Genomic DNA, 24,772 nt, shown 5'->3' on the forward strand with positions numbered 1-24,772 from the left:
AGGGGAGACGTGGCTTTGGAGGGAGATTTAACATGGCGGCGGATGGCAGAGCGAGGTGGACTTGCTCTCACATTCAGTCAGATTTCAAGACGTCTGAGTCTGTTGGATTCCTATCGACCGCAGTTTACGACAGAAGACAAGATTTCCAACGTTTCTATCCAACAATGGTGTATGAAGAGTGAACATTGTGGGAGTAAAGACAAAATACGTTGTTTTTTTTAACAGTTTCTGTCGCTTCTTCTCACTCTGTTAATTGGTGCGCCACCCTCTACGAACATTTCATGAAATTTTTTTATGTTTTTTGCATTTTTCGGGAAAACGTAAGGGTGAATCTCTTAGAAAAGTCATAGCTCACGATTCCCGCGCAAACCGCACGTTTCGGTGTATTTTTTACGCATGTGCTGGCAACGCTCTGGGAGGAGTAGTGGTTTGACTATAAGAAGAATAACTAGAAAGAGCATTTCCTGCTGAAAATGCGTTGGAATGCAAAAAGCTGAAGCTTATAGCTGAAATATTTGAAAGAAATAGCTGAACATAGCTGAACATAGTGGAAATATAGCTTAAATTAGCTAAATATAGCTAAATATATTTGAAAATGAAAGAATAGCTGAATATATGTAAAAATAGCTGAATATATTAATATAGCTGAAAATAGCGGAATAGATGAATATATAAATAAATAGCAAATCATTATTGAAAATATAGAAAAGGCAAAATACCTGCTAAAATTTTACAGTTCAAAGTCATTTAATTGAACTGTTGAAAATTCTTGTCGTTTAAATGTATAATTGGAAAAGTTGAAAGGAAAACTGCATCATCTAAATCAGGGGTGTCAAACATACGACCCGACCCGCCACAGTGTCCAGTCCAACAGAAGAAAAAAAAAAGTTTTTTTGAAAAATTATAACCTGCCATAGGTGGGGTTTGAACCACTGACCCTTTGCTCCAAAGACTGAGTTGCTAACCACTGATCTACAGGTGCAGTTGGTGAGACACTTGATATTATTGAGTGTCTACAAAACCATCTGTCAAACCTCAGAACGTGAACGTCAGTGACGCTGTTAATCCTGACGTCTATAACCAAAGTGACCTGCACACACGCGCGCGCACACACACACACGAACGTGCACGCGACCATAATAACACGTTAACGCGGCCGTTGAGGCGCGGGCGCACCCGTTGAGGCGCGGGCGCACCCGTTGGCGAGCGTTTACACGCGCGGCCGTTTCACGTTAGTGGGCGTTTACGTGTGCTGCCGTTCACGCGCGAGCACGGCCGTTCATGTGCTCCACCCGTTCGCGTGTGCGGCCGCTTACGTGCCTGCTGCCTGCAGATACACAGACCAAAGGGCTGCTGCTGGGGACGGACCTGCTCTCCCATTCAGTCGGACCTCAACACGTCTTATCTGTTGGATTCCTATCGACCGCAGTTTACGGCAGAAGACAAGATTTCCAACGTTTTGAGCTATAAATTATGTCCAAAGAGTATACGGTTTGGAGTAGAGAGCAAGTTTAAAATATGTGTATCGCCAAGTGCCCTCGCTCTGGAGAATGACGTCACCGCTCTGAGCTGCCCAACACACAATAATGAGAAAGGCAGAAAAGGTGCGAAAAAAACATAAAACGAAAACGCCTACAGTTAAAACACTATAGGAGATATCAAAAAGATGAGTAATACAATAACAGCTAAACGTTTTGTCAACATTTTAAAGGTGGAATGGTGTCTCTAGCTGGAGGCATGACAGAGCCTTTCCCTTTTGAAGTTGAAGAGTTGAAAGCGGATTTGAAGATGTTCTTCATTGGAAACCATTCTTTTTTTTTTATAAAAAGCTGAATAATTTTGAAAATTGAGAAAATATGAAAAATGTAAAAGCGTAGATTAATAGCTAAAGGTTTTGTCAACATGTGAAATTTTAAATATTGTCTCAAGCTCAACGTATGAAGAAACTGTAAACGTTTGAAGTTGGAGATGATTTGAAGATTTCCCCATTGGGTCCCATTATAAAAAAAATCATAAAAAGCTTAATAATTTGGAAATTTGAAAAGTCAGAAATATGAAAAGTCATAGCCATCGTCTCCTTAAGTAGCTGAATATTTGAATAATTGAACTTTTTTCTGTAACTGGAAATATGAAGGACTAGTTACGGTCCAAAATACGGATGGAAGAAATAGAAGAAACAGTTTAATAAAGATTTGAAGAACAATAGTTGGAATGCTTGCAGCATTCCAACTAATAAGCCCGCAGGAGAACATGAAGTGTGCTTGCAGCATGGGGTCTATGACCCCATGCGGCTGAAGCCACACTTAATGAAATGAAATGAATGAATGAATGAATGAAAAGTACTTTATTAATCTCCAAGGAGAATTTTTTTTGTCATACTAGCAGCATCCCAATGCAATAAGCTAAGCTAAACACACAGATAAAATAAATAATAACAGGAACAGGGGTAACAGATATATACATAGGTAAGAAATAAGTATAAATATATATATATATATATATATATATATATATATATATATATATATATATATATATATATATATATATATATACATACGTGCAAGCAAGTGAAATGAATACATACATATATTCATATACATACGTACACATATACATACACACATACATATATATATATATATATATATATATATATATATATATATATATATATATACATACATACATACATACACATACACACATACCCGTGGCCCACACACATACATATACACATATATACATATATATATATATATACACATATATATACATATATATACACACACGTACACACACACATACATATTCACATACACACACGTATACACATCTACATACATACATACACATACATATACACACATACACATGTGTACATGTATAGAAACATATACACAACAAGCAAAAACTGCGGTGTATTCGGAGGTTAAATTAAATGCAAACTGAAATTAAATTAAATGCAGTGTATTCAGGGGGTTGGTTTAAATTAAATGTAAACAGAGTGCAATGTGCAAAATGCAAAATATATGTATGCAACGTACAAACGTATATACAACGGTACTATCTATATACGTGTACAGTGAGAATTAGTCCACGAATCTGGACTCGAGGGATTTATAAAATGAGGAAAAAGCTGCAAGAAGTTGAGTTTTTATGTTATTTAATGTGTGTCTGTGGTTTTATTAGATATGATTTTTCTCAATGTATTGTGGTAGAATAGTAGTACTAGTAGTACTATTCATAAGGCCATCAAGAAAAGAAGTGTGACTGCTGGTAGTTCTAATTAAAGAGAAGTGTTTAAACTGTAGGTACACTGTAAAATGTAATAGTGGTCCAGACTTACATTAAATGAGTTACCTTTACTTAGCTATCAAAATTACCACTTCTTACTAGTTTTACCAAGTAACAGTTACTTGCAGGTCAAAAACAACTAATTTACTAATTGTTTTGAGTAACACTAACTTGATACGTTCAAGTAACAAATAACGGCTGGGGTCTGAGCATGTGCAGAAGCCAACATTCAGTTCAGGCACGATCAAGACACTGTGTAAAATGTTTGTCGCTTCTTACTTCTGCTGAAAGACACTTCAACATGTGAACTAAAGGGGTACCAAAGATCGAACAGGCTACCAGGTTACAGGACAATAACGTATCTCCCTGAGCTAGTCAGGTGCGAGAGGCTGCAGCGACAGTAAGGTAATGTGTACCCAGCATGCAGTTTGGCGGTGTAATTTTATAAATGTACAATTATTAGTGTTACAAATTGTTTGTGTCACAAACTGCTGTGTCGTCCTGTTTTAACCTATTAAAGAACGTAAGTTGTGGGTTATTAATTGTTGTTATAATGTTAATAATAATTAAATGACATTGATGTTCAAGTAAACAATACTGATGTATTTGAAGTGACAGAACATGTCACATTAGTTAGCCCAATTTAAATAAATGTGTTGTTTGGAATACATACAAAGTATTTTTCACTTGAAGTAATTTAGTTGTTTTAAATAGTAGCTTTAAGTAGGCTATACTAGTCAAAAGTACATCCTAAGTAAAGTTTGAAGTACTCCATACTCATTATTGTTAGTTATATAAACTCAAGTGTGTATATCTATATATTTAGTATAGTATACACTAAATATAATAATAATAATAATAATAATAATACACTAAATGAACATGTTAGTACAACATACAACTTTACTTGCCTGTAACAAGTTCCTTTACTTTATTTTTTTTTTTAAGGCAATCTTTTTTTAAGTAAGGTTAGCTAATCGGATTTTACAGCATACAGAAGGCTGCACCATTAGTGTTACATCACTTAACTTGGTGTCAAACGGTTCAATGTCAGAGAATGACAATCTATTGGCATTTTGGAGCGCCGGTTCAGAGCTTTTCCGTTTCTAAAACACCGTGGTGTCAGCTTCAAATGACACATCAGTCGTGGTTAAATAAAGTGTCTGTTTGTGTGTGTTGTAATATATATATATATATATATATATATATATATATATATATATATATATATATATATATGTGTGTGTGTGTGTGTGTGTGTGTGTGTGTGTGTGTGTGTGTGTTTTAGATGAAGCAGCATGAGTCAGTGGTTGCATGTCGTAGACTCGCAGTCATTGAACTTTGAATTACATAGCACAGTTTTACCAGCCATGAATTACTTATTATTTAGATTTTTACTGTGTGCGTGTGTAACAAATACAAAATGCTTGTGTGTATTGCCTCTACTACAGAAATCACAGGCAGGGACTGTCAGTCTGATGTGGAATTAATAAACACACTGTAATGTTCTGCGTTATTATCTCAGTGACAGTATGGTGGGACGGCCCACTGGGACAACTCTCAGTTATCCAGATGGTCCATCCATCCCTGAGTCAGACTGGACTTAAAATGTGTGCAGAATTCTAAATTGATTTGTTAAAGCTGCAGATGCTCCCCAGTTCCTAGACATGACTGAGTCCATGCCTACACTGAGGTGATACAACATGTATTGTTAAGTTTGGATTGGGGTCAGTGTCCTTCCTTTCCTCCCCCCTGCTTTGAAAGACTTGTTTGTGAGAAGTTTCAACAGGGATGCTGCTAATTTGTCATGCCCTCAGATGGACACTGAACTGTCAGTGCCCCCATGTGGAAAGTTAGGTGTATTGCATTTAATGCAGTATTATTGCCCTCTCTGCGGTCAAATGTTAAATGTTTCGATGCAACTTCAGTTCAAAGGTTCTTTGTCAGATTTGAGGTTTTCTTACAATTACAATTATGGCCTATCTTTGCATTCAAATTTTGTTGTTCATATGGCCAAATTGATCTGACGATAGGGATTATTTTGATGATTGGATCAGTGTCTTCTAATCAATTTATGTGCACTTGGAATATACATGTGATGTACCATGTGTATTTCTATGTATGCCTTTAAAGTTGGGGAGAGGTCATCATAGGTCATCATACATCCATTATTAAACAATTGTTTTGGCACCACTGCATGCAATGTTGAGTTGTGTACATTCTGGTGTAAAAACAATGTCTATTGAGTGGTGGTCCTGACATGCTTTTGTAATCTCACTGCATGAATGACAAACAGGCCACATGTCCGAAGACACAGGAGGGAAAATGATCCATCAAAGCAATGCAAGGCTTCCCCTCCTCAGTGCAGACGACACTGGTTTCCTATGGCGACAAAGGCTGAGTGGCTGAGAGCTGTTCAGTCAAGTGGCATCTACACAGTAAATTACTTGTCAGATTCTGATTGGCTTCTCCCAAGTTTGTGTCAAGGGTCAAATGGTATTTAAGTGGAGTGTCATTGAGCTAGTAAAAAACACTCTTTCTCTCTTCTGTGGTCCCGCACTAGACTGCCAGGCGCTCTTTTCCTGATAGCAGAGGTTTCTTCCAGACTCTAACTGGGATCCCTGCCCCAACCCCTAAGGGCTGGGACAGATTGAATATGATTGTTGTTCTAGTAAAGTTGCATATTAAGTTGTTTTCTCAGAATCTGGTGCAATCCCTATTCAGACCGAGATCTGGTGAAAGTCCTTTGTCCTCTCTCTGTGCATCGCCTCTTGTACCTCACAGACACACTTAACCCCTCCTTTTCTTCAATGGTCAATCCTAGTTCTTAGTTTTTGTCTCTAAGTTCAACTAAGGGTTTGTTGCCTAATATGAAAACACTGGCTGATAGCTTTTTACATTACCCTTAATATAGAAAAGATTATAAAACATAGCAACTTATAGCATCCTATGCATTTCATATGGTGTAATCACAAAACTATACTTGAAATAAAGACCAAACAATATATATATACACATATATATATATATATATATATATATATATATATATATATATATATATATATATATATATATATATATATAAATTACACGGCTGGCCATAGCTGAAAAAAATTAATCGCAATTAATCGCATGATTTTTCTGCGATTAATCACATTATGCGCCAAATTCAACAATAAAGTAAAAAAATAGTTTATTGCATTCTTTTATTTTAAAGTAATGTTACCAGAACAATATAACAGGCACTCTGGAGCAACAACAAGTTAACATACATACATATATAGTTTATAAATATTTTTTCTTTTTTTTTCTGGTACTGTTCAGCAGTAAGGGTCCCTGTGAGGGACAAACCACTCCTTCTTTTGTCCATGTTCAGTCTGTTGCTTACCTTTTAAAGATGTTAAAGAGCAGCAATTAATTAACTTTATACAAAAGCAATATGTGCTTTTCATGTTTTCAGTTCAGTTTTTCTTACTCAGTGAGAAAAGTCCAGTCTGTGTTGTCTTGAACAAGTGCACTGACGTGTGGTTGAATGAGGTGGAGATGTGACGGACAGATGACAAGTATCAGCGGCGGCTTTGCGCATGCGCGATTAATGTTCAATCCGGGTACGTAGAGCTTGCAGCGCGAGGCTGCAGGTAGTCTGACCACTTTGAGAGGCGACTTGCTCACGCGGTGCTCGTGGAGGACAGAAACTACAGAACAATACATGCTTTCACGTCGGGCTTTAGTGGGCAAATAGTCCAGTAATGCTGCGGACAGTGCAAGGGCGGACCAAAATTATTTGCCTTCAAAGTAAAAGCCCCCCAAAATATATATATATATATATATATATATATATATATATATATATATATATATATATATATATATATATATTATATATGTATATATATATATCTATTTTATATATATATATATATATATATATATATATATATATATATTTTAAATGCAGTTAATGCATGATCAAATAATTAACACCGTTAATCGATTGAAAAGTTAACGCGATATTAACGCGTTCACTTGCCCAGCCCTAATATATATATTTATTCAATGGTTATACAGAAAAATGGTTATACATCAAAAATCAAAATGGTTATACAAGAAAATCAAAATGGTAACACGTTTGTATTGGTTACACTTTTTTACTTTCAGAATTTCCTCGATCACTCAACAAGAGGCAGAGATACAATGTGACTGTTAACCACACCTGAGTACTGATAGCATCAACACTGAAGAGAGGAGTGTTAACAAGGCTAACGGCTTTCTCCACGAGCGCTCGGCTCCACACTGATAAATATATGAATTTTTATTCATCTCTTACAATTTGTTCCATGATACATACAAACAAATACAAACTTGTCTTGAACCTGAAACCTGCTGCATCCCAACATCCACCAGATCACAATTTTTTCAGCCCAGAACACCTCTTTGTGTTTCCACAACCTCAGCTGTGAATATATCATGAGCTCCAGATTTAATCTTAGTCAAGAGGAATGATTCTCTTACGGCCAACGACAATGGCTTGTGTTATAACAGCTTTCTTCCCTAATTCTTTCTGTTCATGTATAACAAGGAACAAAGATATTTGTTGCCAGTACTGTAGAGCGATATGGACAAAGTCATCTACATCTACATAGGCCAATTCTTTTTTCTTATACAATTGCGATACATGTCATGGAATAGCCTATTTCCTGACAATTTAATGTGAAATATCTACATGGTTTAATGTGAATTCAATACTCTACAAATGAAAAGCGTTTTCTCATTTAATGAAGAACGTAAGTGCGAAATAGAGTTTCCTTTAGCTTGTTATAATAAATTTTGACGACGTAATCACGATATCTTGATGTATGATTTCATCACAATATGATTCTATTGAAGCATGATACATTATATAGAATTATTGCCCAGCACTCCCAGTGGGTCAAACTGAATTTTTAACAATAAGTTGCTCACAGAAGACTTTGGCTAATTTCTCAGAGGAAGGGTGGAGTGTGATGATGATGATGATTATGATTGTGTCAGGATGTACATGTTCCTGATGAATATCTATAAAGGTATTGGATCCCAGTGCCTTTAAAGCCCAGGCATTGCATGTTTCTTAAGTGTTGTAAATCTGAAATCTAAATGTCATTCATGTTGTATGGTGACAGTTGGTTATGACTCAGCCTCTAACACTGACCGTCCTCCATCGTCAGATGAGGAGCAGCATCCTATCATAATGAAATTAAGCACGTGGGCGAAGCTGAAAACACATGGAGGAGTGAAGGGGGATGTCACAAATGGCAGCTGAGCTGAGAGGTCTTTGTTTGTTGGTGTATGCGTTTTCCTTCTAACTGACCAATCATCCATTCAACCAAGCCCTGTGCTGCCCACACACTCTTCATTTCTCACACACTCAGGCTGCCCACTGATGCTCTCTCTCCTACGAGGGCATGCTGTTCGCTGCCTCAGTCAGCAGCTCAGATGAGGTATTACTCTCCATCACTGACTGTTATGTGGCGGTTGCCTCTGGTAGAGAGAATCGATAGAATAACGTCCACACACTCCTAAGGCATCACATAACACACCATGTGATGGCAGTGTACTGTGTGTTTTAGTAAAGCTAGGTATTCCGCCACAGCTGAACCTCTTTTTATATCTCAGTATGTAGAGCTGTCATGGTGCCATTATTTACATGTGAGAATTTAGAATAAACATAGTGTGAATGTTTGTGTGTTTGAGACACCGTGAGGCATGCGGCTTGTTTCCTCTATGTTGATGCTAACGCTGGAGGTTTTATCAACTGCTAGGAGCTGAAATCCCTGTAAGCCTGATTCCATCTGACTCTGAAGAAACGGGAAAAGGTTAGAGTCAGGAAATGCAGTTCCTAATCAGAGTAAATAATAACACATCTGCTCTACAGGTGTGAGATGGGGGTTGGAAGGTTTGGATCAATGTCTGTATCAGTGGCTTGTTGGTTTGGTTGCACTTTAATCCTCATCCTGCTTAGTTTTCTGTGTTTTTGAATCCTTGGAGACAGAAAGTAGGTTTGTATCCACTATGGAATAAAGGATAAAGTCTTAAAGACTTACTGTACATGCAGCTATTTCATTTGGGAGCCCTCCATCTTTTAATTTTTTTTGTTGCCTTGTTAATGTGTTAGCAACTTGTGCAGTACCTGTATATCCGCATCTTGCACACACAGAGCAGCATTAGAATATATTTGTATGATGATAGTAAGACCACCATCCATCCTTCTCTAACCTCCGTTTTTGGTCTCGGAGGGTAACATATAATGTTTATTTCTAGGCTTTTTACTGAAATCAGCTGTTGAGCTGGTTAGAGTTGACTTGATCGTTAAAGCCAAACTGAGCTTAAAAAGGCACAGGGTGATAATTATCTGTGGGTTCATCATTTTGAAAGAGAAACACATTTTACATTACACATTGTTATTGATCCATTGTTGATGTAAAAACAAAATGAATTCAGCTTGAAGTGAAGAACTGGTCTCACAAAGCTTTGTCTCCCAAACCCAAAAGGCAAATCGACCTTCTTGTTTTTAACCCTTTAACCGAGTGGTTCTAAACTGGTCTGGCTGTGACCCACCATCTCCCCCAAATAAAGGAACATTTTTAACTTCTGAAATGTATTCAATGGCCAGATGGTACAGTTTGAAACTGAGATAGATACATATACATATCACAGTATGCACAAAAAAAACAGATTAAAAACCAAAAAGTCCATCTTAAGGACATAAGTATATATAAATATATATTTATATATTTATATATATATATATAATACAACATGTGTAGCAATTCAGTAACTTGAGCCTTTTTAAACAAACTCAACAGTTTTCATGCACAAGCATTCAAAAATAATAGTATCGAAGTAGAAATACTTTGTTACTGTACTTAAGTCATTTTCTTTGATATCTGTACTCTACTATGTATATTTCTGTTGACTTTTACTTGATTACATTTTGCAAGAGAAATCTGATACTTTGACTCCGATACACTTCCCCTGAAACCTTCGTTACTTACTATCGTCCATCATCGTGGACTGTGGTGGAACACAGACTCCACGCAAGCAGGTTTGGCGAATCACAATATTATGCATTGCCCTCTACGTCCTCTAGTCCAGCGGTCTCAAAGCTTTTTTTGCGCCACAGACCGACATGAGACATATGAATGAGCATAATTATGAACGTTACAACTCCTTCATAGTGTCATATTGCTTTTTGGAGAATTATGATGATAAGTAGATGCAAAAGTGTACTTATGTACAATTTGTTGAACATTGTTGCTCCAGGATGGATTACAGCCAACCCAATTATTTTCAACAAAACTTCATGTCCTTGGTCATAGTGGCCACAGCACTTATAAACAACACTTAAAAGAATAAACTTCTTAATTCTCAAAATTCATTTGCTTTTTTATTCACAACATTTACTTGTACTTTTACTGCTATAGTACATTTAATACGAGAACATTTCTTTTGATACTTAAGTATAGTAAATATCAGATACTTTCAGTCAAGGAGTATTCTAATAGGTGACTTTCTATTTTCTAGTAAGCTTTTACTTAAGTATGACTTTTGGGTCATTTATACACCACTGGCAAATACTGAAACATGAAGCAGCTCTCACTTCAAACTAACATAGACCTGGGTCTGGAGGAATTCATAATGGGAGAACTGGTGATGTTTGCTCCTGACAAGAGTCTTAAAGTCTGGAGTTATGCAAGTAGATTACATGCAGTCAGTGCACAGACGTATGGATGTGAGTAATGCGAATGGCGCGACGTGAAAAGGTTTGCCTCATTCACGGATGATATTATGAACCCAGACACAAGCACGTTTTATGTTCTGACGTTTGTGGGTCGTCCACAACATGTAATGTAGAAATAGTGATTGTTTCTTCCATGGTGGATGGCCGGCATTAGGTCCGTTCGAGATACGCCAGTTCTGCGCAGAATAGATTGCCGGTGATCGAAGCGCAATGCATACCGGTTAGATTTGTGTCCATCTTGCTCCCACTTTGCTCTGACGTCATGCACACGTGGTCAACGATACTCTCACAAGAACAAGGACTGATTTTTGACCCAGACGCTTTAGCAGCTTTCAACCGACTGCTTGGCCCAGTGCATGATGGGAAACGCCTGGCTTTCGCCATATCAGAGAGCTGATTGGCTCTTAGATCTGACAGCAAACACCACGTGTTGTTCTTATTTTATGTGTAGTTGTAATACTTAGGGCTCAATTGTTTACTATTAGTTTCAGGTTTAATATAAAAACATGTTTTGTGTGGTTGATAATACAAAATTGTATTCATACAACACACATCAAACTTAGTAGTAATGCATTTTACAGGCAAACATAAAAAGAACAAAGGATTTAGCTACATGCACATTTCTCTATAAATATACACTGCCTGGCCAAAAAATAGTTACCACCTGGATTTAACTACAACTGCCTACTGTACAAACCTGTGGGGGCAGTGCTATGATCTGGGGTTGCTGCAGTTGGTCAGGTCGAGGTTCAGCAACGACCAGGTTATTTCATCAATGGATTTTTTCTTCCCTGATGGCACGGGCATATTCCAAGATCACAATGCCAGGATTCATCCGGCTCAAATTGTGAAAAAGTGGTCAGACATCATTTTCACACGAGTTTAGACCTTAAACCCATTGAGAATCTTTGGGATGTGCTGGAGAAGGCTTTGCGCAGCGGTCAAACTCTACCATTGTCAATACAGTACAAGATCTTGGTGAGAAATTAATGCAACACTGGATGGAAATAAATCTTGTGACATTGCACAAGCTTATCAAAACAATGCCACAGCGAATGCGTTCCGTAATCAAAGCTAAAGGCGGTCTAACAAAATATTAGTGTGAGCTTTTTTTTGGTGGCGACTTTTTTTTTGGCCAGGCAGTGTATATTTATAATCACATATAAATAAATCCAAACGTGATCTGTAAACCACAAGTAGTCTAAAGAGCGGAATTAACAGAAAGTAATTTATTCTGTGACTTCCTGTGTATACTTTGAAGGCAACTGAAAACTGTCGGACTTGATGGCAGTTTTTTGTCAACGCCTTCCGCAGCGGCCACCTGCTTTCGCGAGTAAACTCACGGCAGGAAAGCGTGGCGTGAATGCAGCATGAAGGACTGTGATTAGATGGCACTCCCCTTCAAAATAAAAAATCCTCTTAAAAAAAAGCACTTGATTTTTTTCTAACAATTTTTTTTGCCCCTAGGCATTGATTGACCCACTGAAATCGGGTCCTTGACCTTGAATCACTGCTTTAGATGCTCCCACAGTAGCAGCCCAGGGATTTTTTGTTCAAACTCTCGTTGCCTCCAGTTTCCAGCACCTACAATCGTTTCAGCCTGGAGGTGCGGATGCTGTCGAGCAGCACTGCTAGTTGAGTCATTTATTGACAGAGGGCTGATTGCACAGACCTCTTTCTTTCTTTCTTTCTTTCTCTCTGTCTATCTCTTTCTCCCTCTCTGTCTTTCTCTGTGTCTCCCCCTGTCTCTCTTTTTCACTCTGTCTTTCTCGCTCTCTCTCTCTCTCTCCCCTACTCTTCTTATCTGCCTCATTTTCTTTTATTCATCTACCTCTTTTACTCCATACCCCCACCCCAATCCTTCCTCACTCAGCTCTGTTCCCTCTCATTCCATTTCCCTTTCATCAGGCATCTTGCTCCATCTCTCCCTTCTTCCTCCCTCCCCTTTCTCTGCCTCTCTCATCTATTCTTCTTCACTCCAGAAGCTGTGGTGCGCACACACACACACACACACAAACACACAGAGCCGCCAGTAGCCAGCCAGTCGCTTCATTCATCCTTCATTTTGCCGGAGTCATCAGCAGGACCGCGTCTTGTGTTTGCTGTCTGTACCGGTAAACCTACAGAGGAGGAACAGAAAGAAGCCAGAGAGTGTTGAAGTCAGCAGAGGTTAGTGCTGCGAGGCAGCAGCATGACTACTTACCTGAGAAAACAACCGAGTTGTGTCGCGGACTTGGATGGAAGGGGGGTCTGTGGGGAGCTGCCGTGTTCCTTCAACTGGCACAATCAACATCCCAACAACCAGCAGCACCATGGCCAGCAGTACCATTACAGATCTGTCCCTGGCGGTGCCACTCTTCCCCAAAGGAGGGGCCAAATGGCGGGCTGGCATTTGGACAGCATGTCCTCTCGAAGCCCTGGTCGCTTGGCGTCAGCCAGAGCCAAGGCAGGGAGCTATGACCTGTGGCCCCCTGAGTGTGGCTGCGTCCAGAGCTGGCAGGAGCCCCACCAGGTAAAAGTGTGCTACTGTCAGAACTAATATCAGCACATGTGTCCATGACGACCAGCAAGCTGTGAGACAGTTGGACTCTGTTTGTGACTTCCAGTCTGGTCTACATGAAGGTAAATTATGACGTAGTAAATTTTGTAAATGCATTTTTTAATGAAGACCAAAGGCTATGTTGACTGGCATTACAATGTGATGGGCTGTCACAAACTGCAGTTTCTGCGGGCTTTCCATCCTGAAAAAAAACCTGAATGTTCATCTTTTTTGACTGGAATCAACATCTGTGTAAAATGTTTGATCAAGGCTGCAAACGTCAGTAAAAACCATAGAGCAAATATGAGGTCGGTAGTTTGGTGTACTGATGACTTGATAATCTTAATGGCGGTCCCCTATGTTGTCTTTCTTTAGCATTCAAGCTCAGTTCCTGTATGGCTGCTTGTTGTCAAATCATGTCTGGCAACCAGGTAGGAGGGCTTTTGTGTATGCCACTGTTTTTGTTGTCAGAGCTTTCACCCTAGTTCACTGTGACGGAATGAAGGTTAGGTCATTAAAAATCAAGGGCTTTGGCAAAAGTAACTGAGTTATTTTTCCAAAGAAAACAACATGGACAGCCATTTTAAATGTGGTTAGGAATTCAAATTAGCAACATATAAGAGATCAGGGACTGCATTGTGGGATATCAGTCACACAACCTGCAACATTAAACTTGCAATGTGAACAGTCTTTGCAATCCTACATCACACTGTGTGCCAAACATGAGCCACTGCCCTGCTAAAGAGGAACATTAAAGAGCGGGGATGTTTTCTACACACACACCCAGTCGTTAGGAAAATTTGGTAGCGCTGAAGAAATTGGTTCTCAAGGTTGACTGGGTCTTCCAGGAACAGACAGCCGAGCTTTGAACTAAGCTGATAATCTTCTGCATCCGTTTGCCAGAGCAGAAATGTGTGTTGAGAAAGACGGAGATGCAAGATGTCAAGTGATGCGGACAGAAATGTCGGCACTATTCTGGGATGTTTCGTCAACAGACATTTCCTGAGTTGTTTAATGGGCTTTAATTGGCCATGCTCTCTTGTTATGGTCCGAGCGACTGACGTAGTACGAAGGACCCTATTGAAATTGCTCCGTTTCTTATTACGTCAAGATTTTTATTTTATTTTTCCACTTTGAACTGCTTTTTGGGGAACTTGTCATACTCCAAAACTCACCAAATTTGGATCGCTTGTCAGGTCTGGTGAAAATTGGCGTCTGATATAGGTGTAAAAAAAAAAAAAAATGGCTCTCTAGCACCCCCTAGAAGTTGGACCGGCGACGCCCCTCGTCCAGATTGTCCGATTGACTTGAAAAAATTCAAAGTCCGCCTACCAAAATTTTCCGCCATTTTGAATTTTCTGAAAAACTTGTTTTTGCCATTTTACCCTGAACGCTACGTCCGATTCATACCAAACTCTCTGGAAATCATTAATGAGGTTGTATCTTCAAGACTGCGTTGTAAGATTTTGAATATCTCATATATTTGGAATATAAAATTTAAAGGACAGGTTTTAAAAAGGGATTTGTACGTTTGGCTACACTCCTCCACAGATTAACAGCAGCGATTGAACTTGTTATCAAAGCCTTATGAAATCTTTTACAGTGCACTTGTAGGCAAAGGACAACACTTGCTAATCGACTGTTGTCCTTTCGGAATTTCTCTTGTACAATACAATGTAGTACAAACAATGTACTGCAAAAGCAAATCATCATGATTTTGGATTTAATTGCTTGGATGTGTCTTGTTTGTGCAACCATAGCATGAGCAAAATGACCTCGGGCAAGTCCAATAAGAATTAATGAGAGGTCATCCATCCCGAAGCTGAGGAAAAGGTATTACCTGTTCTCCAGCCAATTTGCTGCCTTGTAAATATGAGGAGGTGGACAACAAGTCTGAGCTGGAAGACCAGGACCAGGGCATGAATACGGGTTCACAGAGTGGGGTATGTGGAGAAACATGTATCAATGCTTTGAATGGATAATGGGTCCATATAGGGTGATTTAAATATTGATGCCGGTGTTTTAAGAATAATTCGATTAGATTTTGTTCTTAAAGCCAAACCCAACTCAAACAATCATCGTTTTCAGTTTTTGGGAGATATACTAGTACGTAGTGATGATAAAGCTATATGACTTTTACATAAACTATCAAATATAAGTATTCACTTTAGGAGTGCAGCAATGAATGCAACACATACAACTTCTCTCTTCGCACAGGTGTGTCGCCGTATATTTCCGCTGACACGAACATTTCGTCAGACAGTCACCTTTAACCCCTCAACACCAAAACGTTACTATGACTACGTTACCTGCCCTTAAAGGGGCAGTCATCCGCATCATCAGCCATCCCACTTGACCTTAGTGAATTATGTCAAAGCCGAGTGCACTACAGTTTCTTATTTCCCTTGATATTTTTGTCAAATACAATTATGCAGTGAGTACTTTGTATGTTACTGTTGTCCAATGATACAATATATGGAAGCTAGTTTAGGCACAACATTTGCAGGCCGAGTGAGCAGTCGGGACTTTAAAACATAAAAGCATATCGGCCACCTCCCTGACCACTGATCCTCTGTGAACACGAGGAGATAGACACACTGCAGTTGTAAACTGCAAAGGCATGTTTTTAATGGAAATGCTGAGTTTGAAAGTTGAATGTCAGAATCACTTTTTGTTCAGATTGAATCTGTTTGACCACGAGGTTGGCTCTGAGAAGCTGATGTATTTTTGTTGTTTTGCCAGGTAAGTTGAAATGTCCGCGTGTTCCCCAGTCTGCAACACGTTTTCTCTGTGTACCAGAGCTATGACCATGAGGTGGGCAATGAGAAGCTGATGTATTTTTGTTGTTTTGCCAGGCCATTACCATCGTGTCATCTCTGTGTCACGTCTCTACTGGGGAATAAATGGCTGGTGAAGCCAACACAACTCTAAGTGTGCTTCACGTTACTAAAAAAATTACACAACGCAAAAGATAGAGTACACAACTGCTACACTGAGAAATCCATCAATGTCTTTGCCAGCCAGAATGGACAAATTACTTTGCAGTTTGAATGTTTATTTACGGTACTTCAGTCCTCATGAAACATATCTGTCCATTCACTTAACAATCGTGCATTTTCCTTCAGCCTCTGACCACACTTTAGCCTCCACATCTCACAATGGGTTGTTGACTATTTACATGGAATGACAGTCAATTATTGATATACTCCCATGTTTGATGAGCCACTTTACATAGAGGAGCTGCTGAATTATTGAGCCAACCTCAACAAGAGTACAAAAAGAATTACAAGCCACTTACTTTGTCACATCTGAAGTATCTGATGCTGCATCCTCGGTTTCTGCAGTGTGATGATGACATTCTTCACATTATGAGTACATTCTCCTCATCATCCATTCTGGACTTTATGTCTCAGCTGATGAACGCAATGAACGCATTGTCACAATATGTCACAATATCAGACTGAAAGTTTCAAAGAAAAGACAAAATACACAACATTTTGGCAACTGCTACTGAATGAGTTTCGATAGAAATGCACATGTTTTAGTGGAGTGATGGTATTCATGAGACTGCCTGAAGCCTTTATAGAGCTGCCCAGATTATACAACACTAAGCATTCAGCCTGTAGTAAGTCTATATTGTAGTACTGAACTATTCTTATTCTCTCTGCTTCTTAGAATATTATTAGCCTATGATCACCAGTTTAGTATATAGCTTCATGAAACCCTGTTAACATATCATTGATTGCTCAATGTATTTGGAGGCAGTGGCGATATTAGTAAGCATGAACAAGGGGAAATAGATGAACAGACAGACGCGTTTGAGGCGGTGCGAACAGTGTTTGCTGTGGGGCGAACAGAGCCTTGAACGCGGGGCGAACAGAGCGTTGGATGCGGGGCGAACAGAGCGTTGGACGCTGTGCCTCCCATGTCATCATGAGAAGAAAAAGAAAGGAAGTAATAAAACAATAAAATAACATAAGTATTAATATTAATACTTATGTTATTTTATGTGTATGTGGAAGTGAAAGGATGTGGTGGGAGAATGTTTTCTTGTGCTCAAAAAGACGTGGTACATGAATTAATGTTTTTTTTCTGGTAAATTATATTGAAAGGATTCTCTTAAGTCAAGTTCATATTTGATGTTCTCTTTGTCTTACAACGACTATGGAGTCATTCATGTCATTAGAGGTCATGCACGGCAAGCAGATGTGTCACAATCCCGCTCATCATTCCTCTTACTAACACATCATTCATTTAATCACTTTTTGGCTTCTTTAAAATGCATGGGCAGCCCACTGTCATCTTTCTATTGTGTTAAATTCACCAGTCTCTCTGTCACTGTCTGTGATGTTCAGACTCTCATTTTAATGAGCCACAGGGATTTTTGATCATTTACATGAATGAAGTTTCAGGATTAGACAAGGATATATGTTATATTTTGAGGGAAATAAGACAGTTCTAATTCAGTAATTCAGTATTTTTTTTTGTTGTCATGGGCTAGAATATAGTTTAGAAAGTTAACAGACATGAGGCAAACCAAAAATACAGAACACATTGGGGAATTTCAACACCAAGATCTTCTTTCACCTGCAAAGAAAAGTAAAATATGTAGGATTCTGATTTGGATCTAATTTATCTTAACTAATCTGCAAAAGTATTGATGAAATGATTTGAGCTCACTTGGATAACATTTTGATAGAAATGTTTGAGTGACAGGACAGGCCCATTGCATTATTCATTTGACTTGAAATTGATGATAATTTGGCAATACAACTTTCCCATTTCCTGTCTCTGTCTCTGCTTCCTCTGTCTCTGTCTCCCTCTGTCAAAAATTTACATTGTTTATTGAGGTGTATCTGAACTGAACTTGCTTCTGTCAGCAATCTAAAAGCAAGTCCACTGATTGATGACAGCGAATCAGTTGTTCCTCAATTTTATTTGGTCAGAGGTCAATAGAGAGATGGAAACATTAAAAACAGAGGATACAAAAAGTAATATCAAGAATGTAAATAGATAAAAGCTATTACAGAAATCAGGAATGCCATATATCTCAGGGCCCAGAGATGCAGTCCTATGAATAATAAGAAAGAGAGGCATTCATTCATTCATTTGCACTGAAAGAAAAAACACCTATTTTTTTCAAATGGAAACATAAATTTGTGTCCTCAGAAACAATATATAATTATGATCATAATAATCCTGCTTGCATGGTTGTAGAGTTGGTTTATACGCACAAGAATAAACTGATGAATTAAGTTATGTTCGTAGAAATAAGCGTACACACCATTTGAGCAAAAAAAGTATACATACACATGGCTGATATATTTAGACCTTATTTATCAACCTGTTTTACTGTAAATGAGTGTAAGGTAACTGTTTGTCATCAGGACTACCTTTATTTTAACTAGCAATTACTACCCAAACATGTTCACCCCATGGATTGCTTCACCAAAAACTTAATCTGTAAGTAGTATGAAGAAGCAGCAGTCCTGTCCTATAGTAGGGTCATGGAACCTGTGTGGATACGGCATATATCAACATGTTGCCAGTCAAGGATAGGAGACAAATCTAAAAAAACTTCAGTTAGGTGGGTTTCTCACATTTTGCACACAACATAATGTACAACTTCATATACATACAGTTTCATTCTAATTATTTGAGATAATTCACCTTTTTTTGTTATTGCCTTGTTTGTTTGAGTTCTATTCATCTTGTGAATGTGAACCTTTACTTTTACAGGCATTTATGGCACATTTCAACACAAACTGCTGTATGAATCATGAATTCTTTACCATCAGAGCGGCATATCTGCCCAACACGAAGTTCCCACAGCCACTTGTTTACTGCCTACGTTCTAATCCCTTTCTGGTTTAACTGCTCAGCTATCGTAACTGTGTATAAGCTGCCATCCCGCAAATGGAAGTCTGTTAAATTGTTGATGATACAGACATCTACAAGCTTATACATTTATGGTAAGTAGGACAGTGGTGGGCCCTCTCACTAAAACTCTTCTCTCCCCCTTCCCTCCCTGTCTTCCTTACAGGCCAGCCCTGCACCGATAATCGTCAACACAGACACTTTGGAGTCGGTTCCTTATGTGAGTTTCTCTGTGTTTTTTTATGCACCTACTTAGTAGAAGATCTATACCTCCAGCAGATTACAGCACACTTGAGTAGGAGCACAATGATGTTTTGTGGCCCCCTACTTGACATCAAAGTTTAGTGTTAATGCGGCCCGCACATTTTTCTCACACGAACCTAATGCAAATGCCACATGCCTCATGCAAAGAGTATCCGTTTCAAAGGAATATAATATCAAGCATCATTTTTTCGACTAAACACGGAGAACTACCTTTAAGACCAGAGGAAAAAAGAACCATGCGGCTTCTGAAAGGACTTGCGTCTCAGCAAAGTCTTTTTCATAATACCAAAAAGGAGGGCGATGATGCAGTTGAGGCAAGTTCTGTGGTGAGTGAGTTAATCGCCAAAGCAGGAAAGGCCAGTTTCTGAAGGATTGTATGTTGCATGATCTGATATTCTGTGTCCAAAAACGAAGAGCTTGTTCAGCAATATCTCTCTGTCGGCAAACACTGGCAGAGAGGATTAACAAGCTGTCGAGTGACATCTACGATACGATCAGTTACCTGGAAAAGACAGAATTATGCTCACGGTGTACAAACTATATTTGAATTATATTGAAAGATGTTTTTTGTTAACAACGGACGCTCGAGCCAGACGATAAAATGACGTCATGATGGCAGCAGGTGTAAGGAAAGAGCCGCATTTGACATGAGGGCAGATAGTTTTTTTATCGTGTGCTCGTGTGACCGTGTATGATTGTTTTGAACATCTATTCTTTTGTCTACTTTGTTAGCGTTTTTTGCTGCTGAGAATAAAACCCAAAGAAAAGGAAATGAACTGTCATGTCGCCTGTCATGCGTGTGCGAGAGAACTCCCTGTGTCTGCAGGTCTTGAGTGGCTTCATGAAAACACAGACGGAATGCCGCTACACTCCGTGGCGCTTGACGAAAGCACAGACAAAACCGAGAATGCTCAGCTAGCCATATTCATCAGGGGTATTTTAATGAGCAATTTGAAGTGACGAAAGAATTGCTGAGTTTGTGTCCAATGCACAGTCGCACCACAGCCAAGGATATATTTCAGGAGGTGATTGAGCGAGCTGGTTTACCGTGGGCATTACCTCGTGGGCATTACCACAGCTGTTTGACCTCTTCTCAGCTGATGTGAAGAGTGTCCAGAGAACGTTACAAATGGAACTTATTGACTTCCAATGCAACCTAAAAGCTAAATTCAGAGACGCATAAGGAAAACCAGACATGACTGGACAATTTAGTCGTGATCAGTGATGAGTCGTGAAAATGATCAGTCGGGTAATGCGCCTTTTTGGAAGCACATATCTGTGTAAGAAATAAATACAGTACAGGTCCAGGCTTAGTGATGCTCATCATGAAGCTGTACTCAGGGTTTCCACTGTGGCCTCGGTCAGGGCCAATGTGGCTCAGCTGTGTGAGCAGAAGGACTGCCAGTTGTCTGGCAAGAAATATAATAAAGTACAAATGTATTCAAGGACTGCATTTTTAGGTTTGTTGCTGTTTTAATAAGTTATTAAAAAAATAATAATATAAAAATGTATAGAAATTGCTGGTTGCCTTTTTTTGTGAAGTATGACGAAAATATGTTGTGAATGTAAAAGTAAATAAATAAGTAAACTTTCAAAAAGGTAACCAGGTATTGCGCTGTCTGTGCGGCCCTTCTATGCGATCACAATACACGGGATGACCCCAAGCCGATATTATACATATAATTATAAATATTACTACATTTGGATAATATAAATCCAACATTTTCAACAAAATATAACATGTGCTTACATATACTGGTACCGACCAGTTTCAATCAATAATATCATCAGTCTATCTGTTACTTAGTGACAAGACAGATGTGTGTATGTGTGTGTGTGGAGAAACGGTCCTCTGTAGCTCCATATGGCGCTTCATTCAAAGCCCCCCGCATTTAGTGGTCCTATCAAATGCGAAGAATTTGATTTAAACCTATCTTCGTACAGTAAAGTTTTCAGATATTCTGTTTCACTGGAGATAACGTCACATACAAATCAAACTTTTGTTTTTCTGGGACTTTATGAGGTAAATAGTGTCAAGTATTTAACGAATGGATATCACCATGAAACTTCCCCAGTTGTTCCTACATTATGACAATTGTTTTTATAATTTTTTTTTCTTAAATTTGATGTATATATGGCGTTATCTAATGATAACGTCTCGTGAATTCTGGAGAAAGCTACAGGCAATAGACAAAGAAGTAAATAAATACCTACATGTGTATTTCAGTTGTTTTCTTTTCATTATTCTAAAAGAACACATGAACAGCAATGTTTTCGCCTGAATGTCTCCTCAATGTGTGAAGGGCTAAGAATCTCAATCTGTTTTGTGTCCCCTCAGGTCAATGGCACAGAAATTGAATACGAGTTTGAGGAAATCACTCTCGAGCGGGTGAGTATCAGCTGTGTTTAACCTCAAATAATCCATGAGAACATGTCTCTTGAAGGCTGCTAAATGACATGCAAGGTACTGCTACAGCCAGATATCTGTTTAAATCATGAGCCACCATCTCAAATTGGTATATTCTCTAAGTATGAATTATGTGGCAACACTCACTATGCATTTTTATGTCAGTGTTTCTGATTCAACATCCAGGCTGCAATGCCCTGCCGGGACACTCTGTTTTGTAATCAAGAGAAGCTGTTATTCCCATCAGCTAACGACTTAATCAAAACTTGACCTTCATTTTATGAGTGGGCATCCAGGGGATTTTATTTGCAAAGCCAACAACGTGCATCTCCTGCTCTAAAAGACCCGGTGTGAGACCGCTGCCTTATGAATATAATATTTCATTGTGTGTCTGTCATGATGGAATCGAGAGAGAGCCAACAGGATGACGAGCCATTGTGTGATGACAAACTGAAGACTTTACCTCTCTGAACACTTTTTAATCATACTGAGAGCAGAGACACTGTCAAGCCATGCTGTTAAACGGTGTCAATATTTCATTGACTTTTAAAGAAATTGTTCCTTGTGCTTTCAACCTTTAGAAAAGGCTTGTCTATAAAATTCATACTGTAAAGGCAATTGTAAACGTCATTTTTAATTTGCTCAGTGCTGTCAAATAGTACGCAAGATTGCTTTTATAGTGTGTGTGTGTGTGTGTGTGTGTGTGTGTGTGTGTGTGTATATGTGCGTGCGTGCGTGCGTGCGTGCGTGCGTGCGTGCGTGCATGTGTGTGTCTGTGTGTGTTTCCGAACCAGCCGTACTTGTAGGCTGGGCAGTAAATATCCGAGAGAAGGCAAGCTCAATTCGTGGCACAGTCACCTTATAGAGGCATGTCCGTTTTTTTTACAGCAGATGCCCCTAATGACTTAGAGGCATGTCCAGTTTTTACCGCAGATGCCACTAATGATGTAGAGTAATGTCCGGTTCACTTCTGGTTTCCAACTCGGATGCCGCAATTTACGTAGGCAGTTTTCACTAATTCTACGAGATGCCGGATTTGCCACTAGTTTTTAAGTAGTGTCACCGGCACCCCGTAGAACGCTGGTGACAGATAATCTTAATATAAATGAGTAGCTATACTATTACAACTCAGCATATGTCTTTTTACAACTACCAACAGTCATACCTTTCAGGTACCTTGGTGCTCAGGCACATGAGGTGGGATGCTTCTAAAGTACTGGCAAATTCTGTGGCATTTATTAGAATTAGTTGCAACTGCTCACAAATAGTAGTGTAGCCGAGGGTTTCTCTTGCGCCTATACTGTGTAATAATAATAAAATAACAACCCGATGCTTCGTTAGTTCAGCCAAGCCGGCAACTACTTTATTCACGTCTTTCTCTTTCCACTCGAAACATTTCTCCGCACCTCTCTTTTCGTTTTATCCCTTCAGAATAAAAGCCTCAGAAACTTACACTTGAACACGGCTTCCTAGATCGCCACCCAAATACACTATACAATAGCTTACAGTAGCGAACAATCACAAATAGTCTGACGTGTAAACTCACGCAAGTAAACAGTGTACTCTGCTGCATTAAAAACTGCCTACGTAATTTGTGGCATCCGAGTTGGAAACCGGAAGTGAACCGGACATGCCTCTATGTCATTAGTGACGTCTGCTGTAAAAAACGGACATGCCACTACGTCACTAGTGGCATGTGCTGTAAAAAACGGACATGCCTCTATAAGGTGCCTGTGCCACGAATTGAACTTGCTCCTACTGAAATATCCAGTTGCAGAGGGGATACAATTTGGAACATGACAGCTGGGATGATGAAGGGGTGCTTATTTGATAGGGATGTCAGACACAAAAGGTTGGGAACCTCTACTACTTGTCAATATTTAAGGACATGTTCCATTGAATTGAAAGCGTCAGCAGCAGGAATCATGTTTGCTCTCTTATCTGAACTGTTTCTCCAGCAAGATGCTACACACCGGGTCACTGAGCAGGGAACATGCAGTTGATGTGTTGGCATTTTGGCTAACTACATAAACAATGATATTTTCCCATGCCCACAGGGTAACTCAGGGTTGGGCTTTAGCATCGCCGGAGGAACAGATAACCCACACATTGGTGACGACCCGGGCATCTTCATCACCAAGATCATCCCTGGGGGAGCGGCAGCTGAGGACGGACGGCTGAGGTCAGTCACTCTTGCACTTCCCCACAGCTTTTCAAAAATAGATAACTCAAAAGGTTTTCTGACCTGACAGGAAAAGAATTACAGTTCTCAAAAACCCTCTCTGTAAGAGGAGGATTTAGCCTTTTGGACAACCAAGCACAAAAATCCCCCCGCACCTATTATCGGACAAAAAAAATTTAAACGTTGTTGTTTAACTTAATTTAAATTGCTATAATACTGCATCCCTTGTGAGAAGAGACCTGTTGTTTGAAAAGTAATTAAAGTAACCGTTAAGTTTAAGTATTTGCGTAAACTCCGTCCGCTCCGTCAACTTCTATGTCGGACCGTAAGGTTTCACTAAATCCTTAATAAGTAGCCATTACAAAGTCAGATTTCAGTAACAAATACATCTCTGTAACCATATACGGCCTTGTGGGAGTCTAAAAA

The 24,772-nt window shown here is 39.1% G+C and overlaps 1 protein-coding gene across 9 annotated transcripts in view; it reads left to right on the forward strand.

The window, feature by feature from the left end:
- dlg2 (discs, large homolog 2 (Drosophila)) overlaps window positions 1-24,772 on the forward strand; it is a 186,238-nt gene that overhangs the window by 117,453 nt on the left and 44,013 nt on the right. For 8 of the 9 annotated variants that reach the window (XM_068601063.1, XM_068601064.1, XM_068601066.1 and 5 more), the window contains 3 exons: window positions 19,660-19,713; window positions 22,096-22,146; window positions 24,222-24,346. In XM_068601063.1, the coding sequence (XP_068457164.1) occupies window positions 19,660-19,713; window positions 22,096-22,146; window positions 24,222-24,346 (230 nt within the window). Of the gene's footprint in view, window positions 1-13,446; window positions 13,590-19,659; window positions 19,714-22,095; window positions 22,147-24,221; window positions 24,347-24,772 lie in introns of those variants that run through there. The other variant, XM_068601072.1, reaches the window with a different exon arrangement.

This window comes from Clinocottus analis, unplaced genomic scaffold (genome assembly GCF_023055335.1).
Source record: "Clinocottus analis isolate CAN_PGR_092001 unplaced genomic scaffold, fCliAna1.0.p SCAF_5, whole genome shotgun sequence".
NCBI lineage: Eukaryota > Metazoa > Chordata > Actinopteri > Perciformes > Cottidae > Clinocottus > Clinocottus analis.